General features: G+C 39.8%; 1 protein-coding gene across 6 annotated transcripts in view; it reads left to right on the plus strand.

Moving 5' to 3' along the window:
* DPY19L1 (dpy-19 like C-mannosyltransferase 1) overlaps positions 1-18,071 on the plus strand; it is a 141,658-nt gene that overhangs the window by 91,804 nt on the left and 31,783 nt on the right. For 2 of the 6 annotated variants that reach the window (XM_072783512.1, XM_072783513.1), the window contains one exon: positions 1,155-3,980. In XM_072783512.1, coding sequence (XP_072639613.1) covers positions 1,155-1,311 — 157 coding nt within the window. In that variant the 3' untranslated portion in view covers positions 1,312-3,980. Of the gene's footprint in view, positions 1-1,154; positions 3,981-18,071 lie in introns of those variants that run through there. The other 4 variants (XM_072783510.1, XM_072783509.1, XR_012010664.1 and 1 more) reach the window with 4 other exon arrangements.

An 18,071-nucleotide genomic window follows, 5' to 3' on the forward strand; every position in this document is an offset into this window, starting at 1 on the left:
GATTCTTACCTGAATCAATTATTACATTGGTGGTTATAAAACAAGTAATATAGATTTGAAAGCAGTGTACCAGGTACTGAATAAGTACAGGTACTTACTGTGTAAGTATGGATTTGATAAATAATAAATAAATAATGAATCTAGAGCTGTTGGCTATCTATATGGAAAAAATTAAAATTTAATCTCTACATCACACCATACAGAAAAATTAATTCCAGATGAATTACGGGTCTATGAAAAGCAGAACTCTGAAACTTTCATAGAGGAACACACAATGCATATTCACATGATACCATGATAGGGAAGGATTCCTTACACAAGACATAGAAATCACAAGCCCTAAAAGAAAAGAGTGACATTTGGGACTATAATAATGTAAAAATCTTCAATGTAACAAAAGCCAAAAAAAAAAAAAAGAACAAATTTTTGAACCCTAGTAAAGCCAACAGTTATATCTATGACACTGCTTTAAATTTAAAATAAATACTACAGTTATCTGCAGAAGTTATTGGAACAAATACCACACAATGCCAATTTCACTTCTGCTAGTCTTTATAAAATCTATTGCTTTTAAAATTTAATTGTGCATTTAAAAAATGTGAGCTGAGCACCACTGGATTTTCTTTAAATTGACTCGTTCTAGAAGACAGTAGGGGGAAGTTGCATAAATGTGACCTAAGCATATCTGCCAATTAGGATTTTTAAGTCAATATAACGCATTACCTCTTAACTGTGTGCGGGGCATAGCGCAAGCTAGATACAGTGTCTCTCTCTCTCTGAGTCCTCATGACACACCCCAGTTGTATCCCCCATCTGACAAATGTGGGGAGAGACTGCTTGAGCTATCCAATGCCAGTCTTGCTAGGTACCTGAGGCAGAATTTAAACAAGATCTCTTACCCTACCTAAATTCATGTATTTTGTATGTCTGTCTCTTTTTTTTTTTTTTTTATGGTTAACTTGGCTGTGTTCACCTTGTTCTAAAGAGAATTTATGACAGCTTAAATAAATATAAATAACTCTAATAGGATTTTTTTAACTAAGTTAATTTATATAGAAAAGATGAAATGGAGACAAGAATATGAAAAGTGTGCTCTGCTTCATCTGCCATATATAGTGTACTTCGATTTTTAATCTGTATGTTAATTTCTCTAGGCCTGGGTGCAGTATGCCTGAAATTTGGGACGTAGAAGATCCTGCTAATGCTGGGAAGCCTCCCTTATGTAACCTCTTGGTGAAGGATTCCAAGCCACACTTCACCACCGTATTCCAGAACAGTGTTTACAAGGTCTTAGAAGTTATAGAAGAATGACTGCTGCCTATAGAGAAGTACATCAGTAATGGTTTTAATGTTTTGCTAATAACTCATGCCTTGTTTTTAATTCAAATCCCAAAAACTTTTATAGATAACTGTTTTCAAATAGAAAACATTTTGTTTGGTCAATTTGAATGTTGTTCTGACTGTAAAAATACTTATACCTTAATCAATTGGTTACTATTTCAATGCACCCCTTAAAATTTGCTATGCAAATGAGTATATGTTTGTACCTGACTTAAATATTTGTGCTAAAGTAAGGGAGCAAAGCTACCTGTATAAAAAATATGATGGGTCACGACAAGAAGGATATGAAAATATCATGAGTTCCGAACAGTGTAGGGGCCGATTTTAGTTTATGGACTATTGGTGCCCCTTGCTGCTTCTCCTGCCTCTTGCTCTTGTCTTCGTGACATCGCAGTAACTGTCCTAAGCATCTCAGTTGCGTCGGGCCCGTCATCAACTTCCGTAAGAGAAGATGGGGCAGACGTGGGTATTTGCTATGTGGAATTACCTGTTTCACTTCTTAATGTTCTTTTGTTTCTTGTTGCTCTTATGAATGAAGCATTTCCTGCCCATTACTAATCCAGATTCTTGGATCTAATGGTCAGGACTAAATTCCTGTAATTACCAACCATATGACATTAGTGTGTCTTCTTTCTCTCCTTCTCTCCTTCTTTCTCTCCCAGAATTGTCAAATAAGTGTTACTCGTTTAGTTGCTTAGAAAGTACTTATTCTTGGTTAAAAAAAATGTAATGGCAATTGTGTATTTTTCTCATTTTTAGTATTATTCAGATGTTTATATTTTAATACCTTTAAACCACTGTAAAAATTTTTCATGTTTAATTGTAGTTTTAAGAACAACTATTTTGAATGACCCAAATATAATGCATCTACAAACTAATGTGTAGTTGAGTAGACATAATTTGCAGTAGAACAGTAGACTGTAGTACGTGTAGTTTTTCTTCTATTAATATACAATAAAACATGACTAATTTTTCTGTCAAAAGAGTAAACGATAATGAGAAGTGAATGGAGTTTTTATATTTTACTTTTTACATTGCCTGTCTGAGTAAGACAAAGCCTTAAGCCTTATGTTATGATTTTGATCCCCAGAGTGATCATATCCGTACGAGGAATGAATATATTCAGCCTTCCTCTTTATTTTTTTTCCTTCTTATTTATTTTTATTTTGAAAGACTCCCAAACCTGCTCTGAATTCCTAGTATGATTTTTTTTGTTGTTTCTTAGAAGTTAATTTGTGTGAAATGAGATTCTTCAAAACAGTGAATCCTCATAGTTCTGAGAAACATTTTTAAGATTTTACATTCTAAGCAAACCATGACTTCGATGGACTACACATTTAATTATACAGTGTTCTCTTTATTAACCACAGGCAGATTAACCTCATTGTGGACTGTCCTTGAGACCTGAGTCCTCAGGGATGGTTTCCGGTGCCCACTGCTGGGAGCCACTGAAGAGCTGTTCCCTTTCTGCCTTCTCACCAGAGCCCAAGGACAAGCCTGGTCTGGGGGGAGCACTAGCTTGCTTAGAGCAGACAGCTGCAAGGACAGCCTAGGCTGGCGGGTGGGCAGCCCCCAGCCCGCCCCAGAGCCCACGTTGCCGCGTTTCCGGGGAGCCTCCTTCCGCTGGGAGCTGCCGACAATGTCTTCAGGTGCCTGCCCCCTCTTCCTCGCTCGCTGGGTGACTTGTATTCCTTGGGCTGTTGCCAGTTTCAGAAAATAGGGAAGCAGCTGGGGAGTCGTGGATGAGGAGTAGAATTTGAGCAGTGATGCAGCAATCCAGAAAACTGGGAGGAGGGCACTGGAGGCTGATGTGGCCCAGAGTGGCCGCGGGCGGGAGGAGGGAAGGGCGCTCTGCTCTACGTGTGACTGTTCTGCACCCGAAAATGGCTGTTTTATACATGCAGCGATTCCACTTTTTAAAAGATTGCACTTTTAAAGTCATTCTCTCTTCTCCCCACCCTCCGATCGTTCCCTTCCCGATGGGTTCACATGCAGTGATTGGAAATTCTGTACAGGAAACACTAAAATGCCGTTTTGACAGTTGCATATGCTGGGAAGAGCTAAGCGTGGTCAAATTAGGTTGGTTTTCTTTTTTTCCCCCCAAACAGAATCCTTTTGTAATGGTATTTATTAATGTAACTCCACCAGCAAGCTATGATTATCTTTTAGACCAGTTTAGAACAGAGGCCTTGGGCTGTACAGCACACTCAGCCTTGGCCACATCTCGTAGCAGCCTGTGCTGTAGGTGATCAGTATCTTTTATGGCAACATAGAATAGTAGTAGTTTCCATATACATGACCAAACAGTATTAAAGCTCAGTATTTTACTCATTTTTAGCATCTAAAAATATTTTTGCTTTAGTGTGAGGAAGGTAAGGATGGGTAAGGAGGTGGTAAATATAGCTCTTGCCATGACATAGAAAAAACAAAGTGGGGGCAGTATTTCTATAAGCAGATAAGCCTCTAAAAACGCTTCGCAGAAAAAGTATTGCATTAAAATAGGACAGTGATATTAAGGAGAACGTGAAAAGCTGTATCAGGAATAAAGTGATATCGCATAGAAGTATTGTATTTTTATGAATTTTATGCCAGTTGTTTTACATGTACTATGTATGTTCAATAAAAAAGATGAAAATATAGCGTTTTTTTTTCTAATTGTTACTTTCATTTCTATCTCGACTGTTAACATGTTCTGCCTCATTCTGTGGTCAGATAACCATGAACTGGTTCGTGGCAAGCTATAGTCCTGAATGATGGGAAAGGGTTCAAACCGTGGGAGTCCATGAATGTGCTTAGTCCTCTTGATTGGTGGCGGTGTAGGTACTGGGGTTACCCATAGTCTTCTTTCATATTTATGCTATTGCACATTTACATTACTTTATCATTTACATCAAGGGACACGATCATTCTTTAAAGCCATAGTTTGGGGATAATTTCTATTAGAGTTCCTGAAAGCGTTTTCTCATATGTTATAGTTTGGTCTCATGATATTTCCTAAATTATATCTCCATGTCCTTGCTTGATACAAGCATCAGCTTTATCTATCTACCTACTTGGAGGAAAGATAGTTTAGCTTAGTTCATGCCTGTATAATTAATTTCTTTACACAGTGACACATTCATTCTCTGACATCTTTGGGGAGTGAAGTGTTTCCAATACAGTGGCTCCTAAATTTAGTGTGCCTCAGAATCATCTGCAGGGTTTGTTAAAACACAGATCACTGACCCCCACCACAGAGGTTTCTGATTCAATTGGCCTAAGGTGGTGCTATGGTTGGAATGCTTGTGTCTCCTCAGAATTCATATGTTGAAATCCTAACCCCCAAGGTGATTATATAAGGTGATTAGGTCATGAGCATAGAGCCCTCATGGATAGGATCAGTGCCCATATAAAAGAAAGCTTTCTTAGACCTTTCACATTGTGAAGTTAGAGCTACAAGGTGCCATCTATGAATCAAGAAGACTCTTGCCAGATACTAAATCAGCTGGTGCTTGATCTTGGACTTGCACAGTCTCTAGAACTGTGAAAAATAAATTTCTTTGTTTATAGGATAACCCAAATGGGCTAAACAGGCAGGACCCCAGAATTTACATTTCTAACCATTTCTCAAGTAATGTTGATGCTGCTGGTCCAGGAACCACACCTGAGACCTGCGGCTCTGATGGATTGCAAAAGGCTATGTGGATGACTAGCCTCTAGAGGGCGTTCCATTCTTGACAGCATTTATCCCACCTGGTCAGGCGACAGGGTCTGTGTTGGAAACAATTTTGTAGAGCCTCTTCTTTGTCTTTTAGGGGGCATTGCCTCAACAGAACTTGCAAGGAGCAAAGAACAGATAAGGTAGTTCTTAACAAGAACATTAATGCAGCTTATTTACATTGTGTTGGCTGAACAGGTGGCTTATGATCACTTAAATATTTTGAAACCATAAACTAGACTGGGCTTCGAACAGTTTCTTTTCAGTTCAGAGTTGGAAAAAAGAGACAAATCCTTTAAAATCGAACTTCCTTTTGCAAAATTACTTTTCTAAGAAGAAAATGGATAAACTCAGTGATGTGTGTGGATTTTAAAACTTCATTTTTCTATATTGCCTTTGTTTGGCCCCAGAAATCTTCAATCTTCTCCCTCTATTAGAAAGCAGCTAAGGACCAGCTTTGAGTCCCGGATCACCTGTTTCTGTCTCCTGCCTTCCCTTTCTCCTTCTCTGCAACTAGAAGTTCCTAATTTAAATCAGTAAAATTGTTCCCTGTGCAGAGAAAAGAGAAGCTGCTTTTAAAGTTCATTACATTCTTGAATTGGTCTTTACTGCATAGTACTGTATCAGTACAAATACAGTTTTACATCTGGAACTGAAAAGCACATTGAGGTATAGGAAGGTCTTGAAAACTTTACTTTTACCTTTCCTTCCGTGAGAGAGATTTTAAAATTCTGAGTGAACATACAAGTTGAAGTCTTTTTCTCTTAAGATTTTGAGTCACTGTAATGCCACAGAGGTAGATTTTTCTTTTTTGTGCAAGGAGATTAGGATGGTGTTGACATTGGCTCTGCTTTCAGGGCAGTGTTTTCTGTACTCCCATTATCTCTAACCCAAAATTCTAATTACTTTAAGTAAGCAGTGCGTTGTCAAAATGACTTTGAAATAAATGGTAGTGCTACCAAGTATTGTGTTTACGCAGGCATGTTCTTTTTAATTGAGCATAATATCATTTCATTGATTTTTAAGTACCTGGGCTTTTTCCTGTATGCAAATTTAATACCTTGAAAGAAAGTTCAATGTAGCGAAATTAAGCTCATTCAGTTGTTATGCCGATTGCCCTCAAAGCTTTAGTACTTTGCCATTTCTAAAAGCATAGAAAGAAATGAAAACAGGAAATGACCATTTTTAAGTAGACTTGGCATTTGGCCATTAAAACTGATTTAAAAAAAAACAGAAAAGGTGCCTGAAAGCCAGTTCTTCAGTTTTATGGACATAGTTCACACCTCTGGCTCTACCTCTGGGCAATGATGCCCTGCTCACTGGCCAGGCCCTCAGGTCTTCACTCTTGTTATCTGCTCATTGACCACAGCCCAGATTCAGAGGCCTCCATCTTGCCCTAAGACATCCTCCCCAGGAAGCACAATTTGGTAATTCTTCGAGCCCTTTTAATCTGTGATGAATTAGACTTTTTCTAACAAAGACTCCTTATGGCAGCATTCTCAAACTTGTCTGCACATTGGAAATTACTTGGGGGAGCTTCAAAAATACTGAATCCTTTCCCTCACCCCCAGAGTTTAGGATTTAACCAGTATAGGGTGTGGCTTAAGACTTGGAACTTTTAAAAATGCCCAAGTGATGTTTAAAAATGCCCAAGTGATGTTTTAGTGAACCTGGCCTCCCTGCCTCACTTTTGGATTCAACTTTTCAGAGTTTCCTCCACCCAATCAAACTAGAAATGGTCAGCAAGTTTCTCTCATATACTCTTTTATTAAGGATGATGGCCTATTTCTACTTTATTAATCATGGAACCTCATGTGGAGTAGACTCCTTAAGAATTCTGTGTTCAGTTAGAGTCAGTGGAGGTGTGACAGCGTAGGTGCCAGATATTCATAAACCCTGGTGAGAATGTCAATGAGAAATGGGAATATAACAGCAAAAAAAAAAAAAAAAAAAAACCAACCTTTAAAAATCACTGATAATTTAATATTAGTGTGGAGAATCATTTATTCTCCTTCCAGATGCTTTTTTCTTTTTTCCTGGACTGTACTTTCTTGATCACTTGCACTCCGAGCTGCAACTCAAGTGTCACTTCCTTTGCAAAGCCTTCCCTGATGGCCTACCCCTTGGCTGAATGACCTGCCTCCACTGCCAATGCTCCTGTAACTTCTATATTCCACGCATATAACTTGACTTCTACTGCATCTGTGTCCTGATTGACTGGACTTCTATTTTATTCCATTCTGAATCTATAGTGCCTCCTAACACAATTCCTGGCCTGTAGTAAGGCTTAATGATTTTTGAAATAAACCATACTTCATTCAACAATGCAGTGAATTGCACATAGCACTAAAAAGTATTCATTTGAACTAAACGAAATGGAAGATTATGTATTCTAGCTATGGAGATGAAATCATGACATTCAGAATATCTTCAGATGAGATTAATATATATAGGAAAAGAATATTATTGGCAAACAGCAAAACAAAAGTAACCTCAAGACATATTCTGGCTAAGTACCTTGATGCATTCAGACATAACTAGTAACCAAAGAACCATTAGAAAGCAATACGACAAAAGCAGATATGTCTATTTCCAGAGGAAGGGCTCTTATTGGCCTGGTTTAGGTTGTGTGGCTTAAGATATTATGATGGCCAGTCCTGGGCGCATTCACAGCTGGCCAGGAAACAGAGAACTCTAGGAATTTTTTTAAAGTATGAAAGAGGAAATGTGCCCCAAGTTGGGAGAGATTGATGTGTTGTTGCTACATAAGGATATTAGACAAAACATGACAGTAGTCATGCAATGTTGTCATAATTGAGACAACTAAATTGGAATCTTGGCTCTATTTTTACAAAGTTTATTAGATAAGACATGTTTCTTATTTTGAAAATTGGTTTTCTTGTCTTTCAAGAGGATATGCCTCTTACGGTGGTAATTAAAAACAGGAGGAATAGATGAATTCACAAACAGACCAGGAAATTTTAACATACCTCTCATAATAAGCGGGCAAAAGAAAAATCAGTAAGGGTATACATAATTTGAGTAATAGGAGAAGCAATCTTGATTTAATGGTCATATTTAAAACAACTGACTGAACAAGTGAAGAATACACATTCCAGTTAAGCATATGGGAGATTTCCAAGAATTGACAGCAAAACATAAATTCCAGAAAGGCATGAATTTTTGGTCAGTTCTGTTCCCTGGTGACCTAGAACAATCTCTGGCATATATGAGTGCTCAATACTTGTAAAAAAAAATTGATCATACGTGGAACCAAATAGCACTTTGCAAAAATGTTAATGATTAAAAACCCCTTATGTTAGAAATTAATACAAAATAAGTTTTGAGTAATCTATGAATCAAAAAATCTGAAAAAAATTGAGGAAAAAATAGAATGACGATATATCACAAATAGCTTGTGGGGTATAATAATTTTTTTTAAGATTTTATTTTTTCATGAAAGACACCGAGAGAGAGAGAGAGAGAGAGGCAGAGACACAGGCAGAGGGCGGAGGGCGAAGCAGGCTCCATGCAGGGAGGCTAATGTGGGACTCGATCCCGGGACTCCAGGATCAGGCCCTGGGCCGAAGGCAGGCGCTAAACCGCTAAGCCACCCAGGGATCTGTGGAGTATAATGAAAGCAGGTCTAGAGGTATACTTTTTTTTTCCTACTCAGTCTAAAACGCATGCATTAAACTAAAAATGAATTCAAATATTTATGTCAGAGATACAAAGAACAGCAGCATACCCATCCCCCAACTTATGAAAAGAAATAACAAGCAGAACTTGATGAAATAGAAAACAGATCAGCAAAGCCAAAGTTGGTTATTTGAAATCATAAGACAAAATGGAGAAGTCATAAAAAATTAGGAATGACAAATTACTGAAGCTATGAATAATAGACAACAGGAGGATATTAAATTATGTACAGTAAATTTGAACACTTAAATGATTGAATTCCTACAAAAATCCAACTTAATAGAACTGACCCAAGATGAAATAAAAATTAGGAACAATTTTATTTCCAACAAAGAATTTAAATTAATAATTTTAGGAAACATCTTCCCTCAAAGAAAACAACATATCCTAGACAGTTTTACAAGCTTGTTCTACTAAATGTTCAAGATACTGATGATTCCAGTCTTCTACAAACACCCAGAGAATAGGAAATAAGAGCATTCCATCTTTTAGGTGACTATAACATTAATACCCAGAGCAGAATGGTGTTAATGCAGTAAAAGAAAATTGAAGGTTTATTACATGTACAAAGATGCAGAGAAGAACCTAAGAATAAATTGAACATAAGATGTAAAAATACCAGTTCTCCTCAAATTGACCTGTCATTTAATCGGCATACCAATAGGGCTTTTTAGGGAGCTTGACAATCTGAATGTAAAATTTTTACAGATGAACAGTCCTTCCTGAAGAAGGACATGAGATAGGGCAATTTTTTTCCTACCAGATAATAAGATTTATCACAATAGCTGTAGAAGCATTGACACAAGGATATACAAATTGACTCATAGAAGAGGTTAGCTCAAGAGCAAATGCGCATGTATTTAACAAATGAGTCTGACAACTGGTTATCTACCTGGAAATTAATGAATTGCTTCCCTACGTCATATCGTACATAAAAGTAACACTGCAAACAGATAAAATATCTAAGTAGGAGAGAGAGTACTATAAAACCTAGAAGACAGCATAGGATAATACGTTCATATCCTCAAGGAGGAAATCCTGAAGGAGGAAATCCTCAAAGAAAGTCTTCCAAAACAAAAGCAAACAAGCAAAAACCTCTAGATGAAAGAATTCACTAGGATTATTGACTTCTGTTCACTAAAAGATATGAAGTGAAGCAAGCCATGATGTGTAGAAGATACCTGATTAATATCCAGAACGAAGAACTCTGACAAACAGTAAGAAGTATATAAAGAACTCATTAGAAAAACTGACCGAAGACATGACATTTCCCAGAAAAGAAATGCAAATGAGCCAGAATCATTAAAGAAAATCCAACCTACTCATAATCAGGGAAGTGCAAACTGAAACCAAAATGATAACATTTATGACATTGGTTTTACAAAGTACATACTGAGAAACAGATGGAAAAGCACAATTCCCTTTATTCCTAGTAGAAGATCTCCATTTTGGAAATAAATGGGATTATCTGTTAAATTTGAGAATGTATATATATATATATATAATGTGTGTGTGTGTATATATATTATGACCCAGTTTTTCCACTCCTTAGACATACATATATCCCAGAAAGATTCTTATACATGTGCATCAGGAGACATGTCTAAGAAGGTCACTGCCAAGTGTTCATAAAAGCCGAAAACCTGGAGATCACTTGCACATGTATCTGGAATAAATAATAGAATAGACAGATAAAGCATCCTACTGAATATGTAAAATAGTGATAGGCGACAACTTGGAGCACTCTCGGGATTATTATTAGGCAAAAAACATCTAATTTGCAGAAGAATACATGCAATGTGAGTTTATTTACAGAATAAACTTTTTATTCTGTTTATTTACAGAAAGTTCAATAACAAGTTAATTATTTTTAAGGGCCTGAAACATGGTAAAATATAAAGAAAATCAAATGAATAATAAATACAAAATTAGATTAGTGGTCATCTCTCAAAGGATGGGGTGGAAGGCGGGGTACACTGAGGTCTTCAAAGAACAGCAGCATAAAGTTGAAGGTTATGTTGTTTGAAACTGGGTAGTGGGTATGTGGATGTAACTTAATTGTAATTATTTATACTTACTGTTTTAAAAGAGAGAAAGTGGGAGGGGCAGAGGGAGAGAGAATCTTAAGCAGGCTCTACCCCCAGTGCCTGACGCAGGGCTCGATCTCACAATCGTGAGATTATGACCTGAGCCAAAGTCAAGAGTCGGACACTTAACCGACTGAGCCACCCAGGCACCCCTGATAATTATTTATACTTTAAACATTTTATAAATATTCTTCAACAAATCTTCAATATTGGGATAAAGTAGACACTCTTAGATGGTAATACACATGAAAAGAACAATCTCCAGTAGGTGCAGCAGGAAGTGGCAAAGAAATCCTCAATGTCTCTGGCAATCACAATTGTAAATAGGATTTTCCTGGAGACTTGGTGCACGATGGCTCCTCAGTTCAATGTGAAGGGACTGGAGGGGATTAGAAATCGTGCCAGTCTCGTGTGGCTGTTAGGAGGTTGCACGAGGGACTCTATGTGAAAGTTTTTATAATAAATGCCAGTTGCCTCTTTTACCTCCTACCCATGATGCCAGCAGATGAGGAGGCTGAGATGATGTGACATCGTCAACCCTGCACACGCCCAGGCAGGAAAGCAGCAGGCCTGCAGGGGAGCCAAGGCCCCGCGCGCCTCTGGGGGTGCTTGCACATAGAAGGGCACGTCGGGGTTTCTAGTTAAGTGTCTTTTTGATGCTCCTTGCTTCTTATTTTTCATACCCAGACCAGATTTATTTCTGGTTCCAGATGACAGGACGTTCACTTTACATTTGTGCAACAAAACAATTATTGTTGTTTCCTGTTTACTGCAGACACGCAGAGCTTTTGTTATCATCGAGAAATCCCTATGGGAACCAGAAGAATCAAGCTGAGCAAAGATTTTTTTGCCAGAATCAATTTCCTGAAGCCGAGAGGCTTTATCATTCACCGACTGTGTGCAAAAGCATTTTATTTTTTGAATAAACGACTGATTCCTTTATTGATTTCTCCCTTCACCCAGCTTCACCCAGTCTGCTATTCCGTCCTGGCTTTGGGACCTTACCCTGGGTGAAAAAGGGTTGGTGGCGTGTTCCCTGCCCGTGGGCCATTATATGATGCCATCTCTCTGCTCCTTCTTGCGGCCTTTCACCTTGGCCTGCAGAGGTGTGGCCGGGCTGCTGGGGGGCTGGCTGGGGGTCCCCAGCAAATGTTTCACTGAGGCACACCTGGATCACTTTCCAGCTATGTAATCTCAGGCGAGTTAATGAACTTTTGAGCTACCTGGATAATATTCTCCATGACAGCACTTATAGAAAGTGAAAAAGAACTTTCTTTTTCTTTTCTGGGGGGTTGCAATTTAGCGTATACATACTGAGTACCTGCTGCATGCCCGGCAGTAGTGAGCAAGCACCGTGAAGTCAGTCATTCCCTGCCGTCAGAGACGTGGAGAGTTACGTTGAGGGATGGGCAAGTTTTATCACAAGCAGGTTGGCCAGGGACACAGGAGCTGGAGCGGCTCAGAGCAGGGTACGCAGCCTGGTTCTGCTTCTGCCAGCCTCTAGAAAAGGCTGAGCCTCTAGAAAAGGCTGAGCGAGCTTAAGCAACATAGTAACATGCCCAGTTCCGCTTTTCGCTTTTCCTGTCTGTACAATAGGGACAATGATTCTGCAGAGTCTGGGTGTGAGGTTTAAATGAGATCTTTTTTTTTTTTTTAAGATTTTATTTATTTATTCATGAGAGACACAGAGAGAGGCAGAGACACAGACAGAGGGAGAAGCAGGCTCCATGCAGGGAGCCCGACGTGGGACTCGATCTCAGAACTCTGAGCCAAAGGCAGATGCTCAACCGCTGAGCCACCCAGGTGCCCCAAGATCATATATTTTTTTTAAGATTTTATTTATTTATTTATTTATTTGAGAGACAGAGCATGAGAGAGCACACGAGGGAGAGTGGCAGAGGGACAAGCAGGCTCCCCGCTGACCAGGGAGCCCTATGCAGGGCTCAATCCCAGGACCCTGGGATCATGACCTGAGCGGAAGGCAGACCCTTAACCGACTGAGCCACCCAGGTGTCCCGAGATCATTTTTTTTTTTATCAAGTGACTGCCAGCCCTCTGTGCTCAATGTCCCATTTACTGTGAGAACAAACTCGATCTAGGGATCCTGTCACAGGTGCCATGGTGGATCATGCTGGTCTTCCTACCAGGCCCCCCCACCCAGAGGTGCACTTTAAAGCCCCCCAACTCCACTAACACAAGGTGCTGCACGCCCCGGACTTCCACTGAGGTGAGTGGTGAGAGAAGGGCCCGCCTCATGGTACTGTCATCGTGCCCCCATTTCTCCACCCCGGGAGCTTTGGCACGGCCAAGCTGCCCTCCTTGGCCCTATGGTGTGAACACTTAGCCTGAGATCTGTCCTGCTGACAAAATTGTTCACGTATAACCCACTGGAGTTAACTATAGGCACAGTGCTGTGCAGCAGAGCTCTAGAACTTTCTCTTGCATAACTGTTGATTAATAATTCCCAATTCGTCCTCCCACAAGCCCGTGGCAACCACCATTCTATTCTCTGCTTCCATGAGTTTGACTATTTTAGGTTCCTTATATAAGTGGAATCAGGCAGTATTTGGCCTTCTGGCACTGCCTTCTTTCTTTTAACATAATTTGCTCAAAGTTCATCCATGTTGTCACAGATGGCAGGGTTTTCTTCTGTTTTGAGGCTGAATAACATTCTGTTGTATGTATATACCACATTTTAAGAATCCACTTATTTGTTCTCGGACATTTTGGGTTGTTTCCACTCTTGGCTATCGAGAGTGCACTGGGCACAGGAGGGCTAACACCTCTCTGAGATCCTGATCTCAGTCGTTTCTTCTGGCCTCCTTACCTGGGGTATCCTTTCCAAGAGGCCTTCATGTTCGTAATCAAACACATTGCTTAGGTTATTTTTTCTCAACCAGAAGACCAGGACTCTCTTTGAAATGAATTTTCTATCAAGCTCAAATAGCAAAGAACTTTAAAAAATGACATCTCTCTCTCTCCCTTCCTCTTCCCTGCATCCTAGTGCCCAGCACAGATGAGCAAATCAGGGTGGATCTGCTCACTAACCATTTCCAACGCTGAAAACCTTTGAGGTTTCCTTTTTGTACTTTCCCTGCCATCCCCCCAAATGCCTCCCCTTTGGAATAATTTCTTTCTGTTCCTCTTTGCCTTTCATAGAGAATAGGAATAATTCATCCAAACATAAGGAGAGAAAAAAGGCTTTTGGGGAGAAGTGGGGGAAATCAGTCCCCTGTCAAAATAGTCTGGCTTCGCATCTGCCCCTTTCACTCAGCCTTTGCTGAGAGCAGGGCCGGTTGGGTAGGATGGGTTGGGGCTCTGCTCCACAGAGCATCTGTCACTCCCAGCAAAGCCAGGGATGCCTTCTGAGCTGAACAGGAAAATGACTAAGTGATGACAGAGAAATGGCTGCCAATTCCAAGTAGAATTGCCACCTCTGAGCAGGCACAGCATTGTCTTTTCGGATGGCACTTTCACAACGAGCTTCCTTTCCCTGCAGAGACTTGTGATCTGAGGATTGGATTCCTGTCCAAATGCCCGGGCATTTGCGGATTCCTAGAGTGACACAGTTCTATGCTGGGAAAGAACTTTGACAGTGAAAGGCCAACTCTAAAGCTGTGAGATTGGTTTTGGAGGGACAAGGAATTCCTAAGGGAAGTTCCAAGAATTCCAAGGTTTCACGGTGAGTGCTGAGGAGAGAACACCAGACTTATTCCAGAATACTTAAATATTAGTCTCTGCTGTGTCACTCTGTGATCTTAGGCAAATTCCTTTACTTCTCTGGACTTTAGCTTCCTTGTCTATGAAGTGAGGACATTGAATAGGACAATAATTTTCAGATTGTGTTCTGAGGATCCTGTAGTCAATAAGTTGGAGGAAATACTGAGACAAATTACTTAGAGTGCTTTAGTAATGACCTCCTCGGAAACTTTAATGTGTTAATATGCACCACAACTTTCTAGGACAAAGGTAATGTGCAAGTTTCCATAAGCAATCAGAAGCCCTTTAGAGAAGGTGGCAGTCAAGCCACTTAATGGCTCTATGGGTAAAAATACTTGTTCTGGACATTTAGTTATGTGGCTCAAGAAGGTGAGGAGAAGCTAGAAGAGTGAGAAACACAAGTCCTAATGGTACAGAGGGTGATATTGTGAGAATAATAAAAATCCATAGAAATGAAGATGTGAATTAAAAGGAGAGATGGGTAAAATGCAATGAGACTCATCACTTCTAGGAAAGGCTTTGATGCATTTTTTAATTTTAGTTTATTTTAATATTTTATTTAAATTCAATTTGCCAGCATATAGTATAACACCCAGTGCTCATCCCATCAAGTGCCCTCCTTAGTGCCCATCACCCAGTCACCTCTTCCACCTCCCTTCTGCAACCTGTTGTTTGTTTCCCAGAGTTAGGAGTGTCTCATGGTTTGTCTTTCTCTCTAAGTTTTCCCCACTCGGTTTGCCTCCTTTCTAGGAAGGGCTTTAATGAAGAGCTAGAGGTCATGGAGAACCAAGTGAAGGAAGAGTGACCTAAAATTTAAATAGTAAGAAAAAAAAAAAGTCTCTTATTTTTTAAGGATTTTATTTATTTATTCATGAGAGACACAGAGAGAGAGGCCGAGACAGGCAGAGGGAGAAGCAGGCACCCTGCAGGGACCCCGATGTGGGATTTGAGCCTAGGACCTTGGGATCACGAACTAAGCCAAAGGCAGATGCTCAACCACTGAGCCACCCAGGTGCTCCAGAAAAAAAGTCTTATATGCTTGTTCACAATTTACCAGTTCCCATGCTCCTCATCCTTTTGTGTAGCCCTAGGTGTCCATCCAGTATGATTTTCCTTATGTTTAGAGGGCTTCCCCTCACTTCCTGTAGTGTGGATCTGCTGGAGATGAATTCTTACAGTCTTTGTATGACTGAAGTGTCTTTGATTTGCCCTTGTTTTGAAATGTTTTTTACCAAGTAAAGAGTTCTAGGTTGATGGGCTTTCAATACAGTGCTTTCAAGACATTGCTCCATTGTTGTCCAGCTCTCAAATTTTCAAGGAGAAATCTGCTGTAATTCTTATTTGTACTCCTTTGTATGTGCCTTGTCATTATTCCCTGAATGCTTTTAAGCTTTATCCTTTATCATTGTTTTTAAGCAATTTCATCGTGATGTGTCTTGGTGTAGTTTTCTTCATGTTTTGTGTGTGTGTGTGTGTGTGTGTGCGCGCGCGCTTGGGTTTCACTGAACTATTTTCATCCATGGGCTTATAGTTTTCATTGAGTTTTGAAATTTTTAAAAAAGATTTTATTTATTTATTCATCGAGACACACACAGAGAGAGAGGCAGAGACACAGGCAGAGGGAGAAGCAGGCACCAGGAAGAGTCTGACATGGGACTCGATCCAGGGTCTCCAGGATCACACGCCGGCTGCAGGCTGCGCTAAACTGCTATGCCACCAGGGCTGCCCGAATTTTGAAAATTTTAAGCCATTATTTATTTCTTCTTTTGAAGGGATAAGCTTTTCTTCTCTCCACCCCTTTCTCTCTAATGTCTTTTCTGGAGACTCCAATGACTTACATTTTAGGCTGCTCATGACTGTCCTGCAGCTCACTGATGCTGTTTTCATTTGGGGGCAGCAGGGAGGAGGGGTTCTTTTTACCTCCTGTGTTTCATTTTGGATCCTTTCTATTGTTACATGTTCCAGGTCATCAACCTTTCCCTCTCAATGTCCAGTCTGCTGAGGGGTGCCATGTAGAGTATTTTACCTCTTAGACCTCACAATTTTCATCCCCTGAAGTTCCATTGGGGTCTTTAAAAAATATTCTTCATGTCTCTACATAACTCCTGAACATAGTGGAATAGTTATAATAAATGTTTATTAAAGCATTATTAACATCCTGGTCTGTACTACCCTCTGTGTGAGTTCTGGATCAATCCTCATTATGGGTCATATTTTCTTGCTGCTTTGCATATCTGATGATGTTCGATTAGATCCCAAACACTGAATTTTATACAGTTTAGTTCTGATTAATTTTATAGCCCTATAAATATCCTTAACTTTGCTCTGGGATGCAGTTAAGTTATTTTGAAATAGATCTTTGTGGCTCTTGTTTTTGTGATTTTTTTTTTTTGGTGGGTTCAGAGCTGTGCTCAATCTAGGACTACTCCCAGTACTGAGGCATGACTTTCCTGGGTACTTTTCCCAGTGCGCCATGAATTATTCGTTTTCTCCTCTGCTGGGTAGGAACAGGCTGTGCTCACAGTCCTGTGTGTGCACTGGGCACTGTTCTCCAATCTTTCTAGATGGTTTCCCCCAGAATCATATACTTTCCTTAAATGTATATGCTGCTCAGTGCCATGCTGGATACCCAAGAAGGACCTTGTACAGACTGCTTTCTATGAAGTTTTCTCCTTTTTTGATACCCATTCTTACTAGCTCCAGCTCCCTTCTTTTCTCCAGACTCTCAATTCACAGAGTCCGTCAGGTTCTATCTGGCTTCCTCCTCCTTATGCTCCAGACTGTAAATTCTCTCAAGGTAACCTGTGGCAGTTACAGGGTTCACCTCATTAGTTAGCTGTCTCGGCGTCACTGTCCTTCATTGCCTAATATCCAGTGACTTGAAAATCTTTGTTTCATATATTTTGTCTTCTGATTGTTGTTGTTGTCATTTCACAAGGAGGATAAATCTAGCTCCTGTGACTCTATCTCAGATGGAAGTAGAACTCTTTAACTTAAAATTATAGTAGAAAGTTTAATTTGAACATAAGAAATGATTTTTTTAACTCCCACTATTAGAAAAAACAGAAAAATCATTAAAATAGGAGACCCAGGAATATGTTGGAGTCCTCATACTTGGAGTCTTAATAAAGAGGACAGGTTGAGAGGGTGATCTGGCTGGGACATCTGTCACCCCACTCATGCCAGGATTGATTTGGCTGCTCTGGTTGGCCAGGCAGGTGTCCCCTTCCTTCCTTACTGCTGCATGCACATACATCCCAAAGCTGTGTGCTTGATTGAAGAAAACAACAGCACTCATACAGGAAAACTGTTACTCAGTCAAGACAATGTGAGTAGCTCTGCTCTCCTGTTAGAACCTCTAACCAAGCTCTCAAAGCCCATTTATGGAAGAACATAGCATAGGCAAGCTTCTAAAACTCCAGACATATCCACAGGAGGCACTGAATGTGGCAGTCTACCTTTCTAAAATAATAAAATAAAATAAAATAAAATAAAATAAAATAAAATAAAATAAAACAAAGTAAGAT

Source organism: Canis lupus, chromosome 18 (assembly GCF_048164855.1).
Source record: "Canis lupus baileyi chromosome 18, mCanLup2.hap1, whole genome shotgun sequence".
Lineage (NCBI taxonomy): Eukaryota > Metazoa > Chordata > Mammalia > Carnivora > Canidae > Canis > Canis lupus.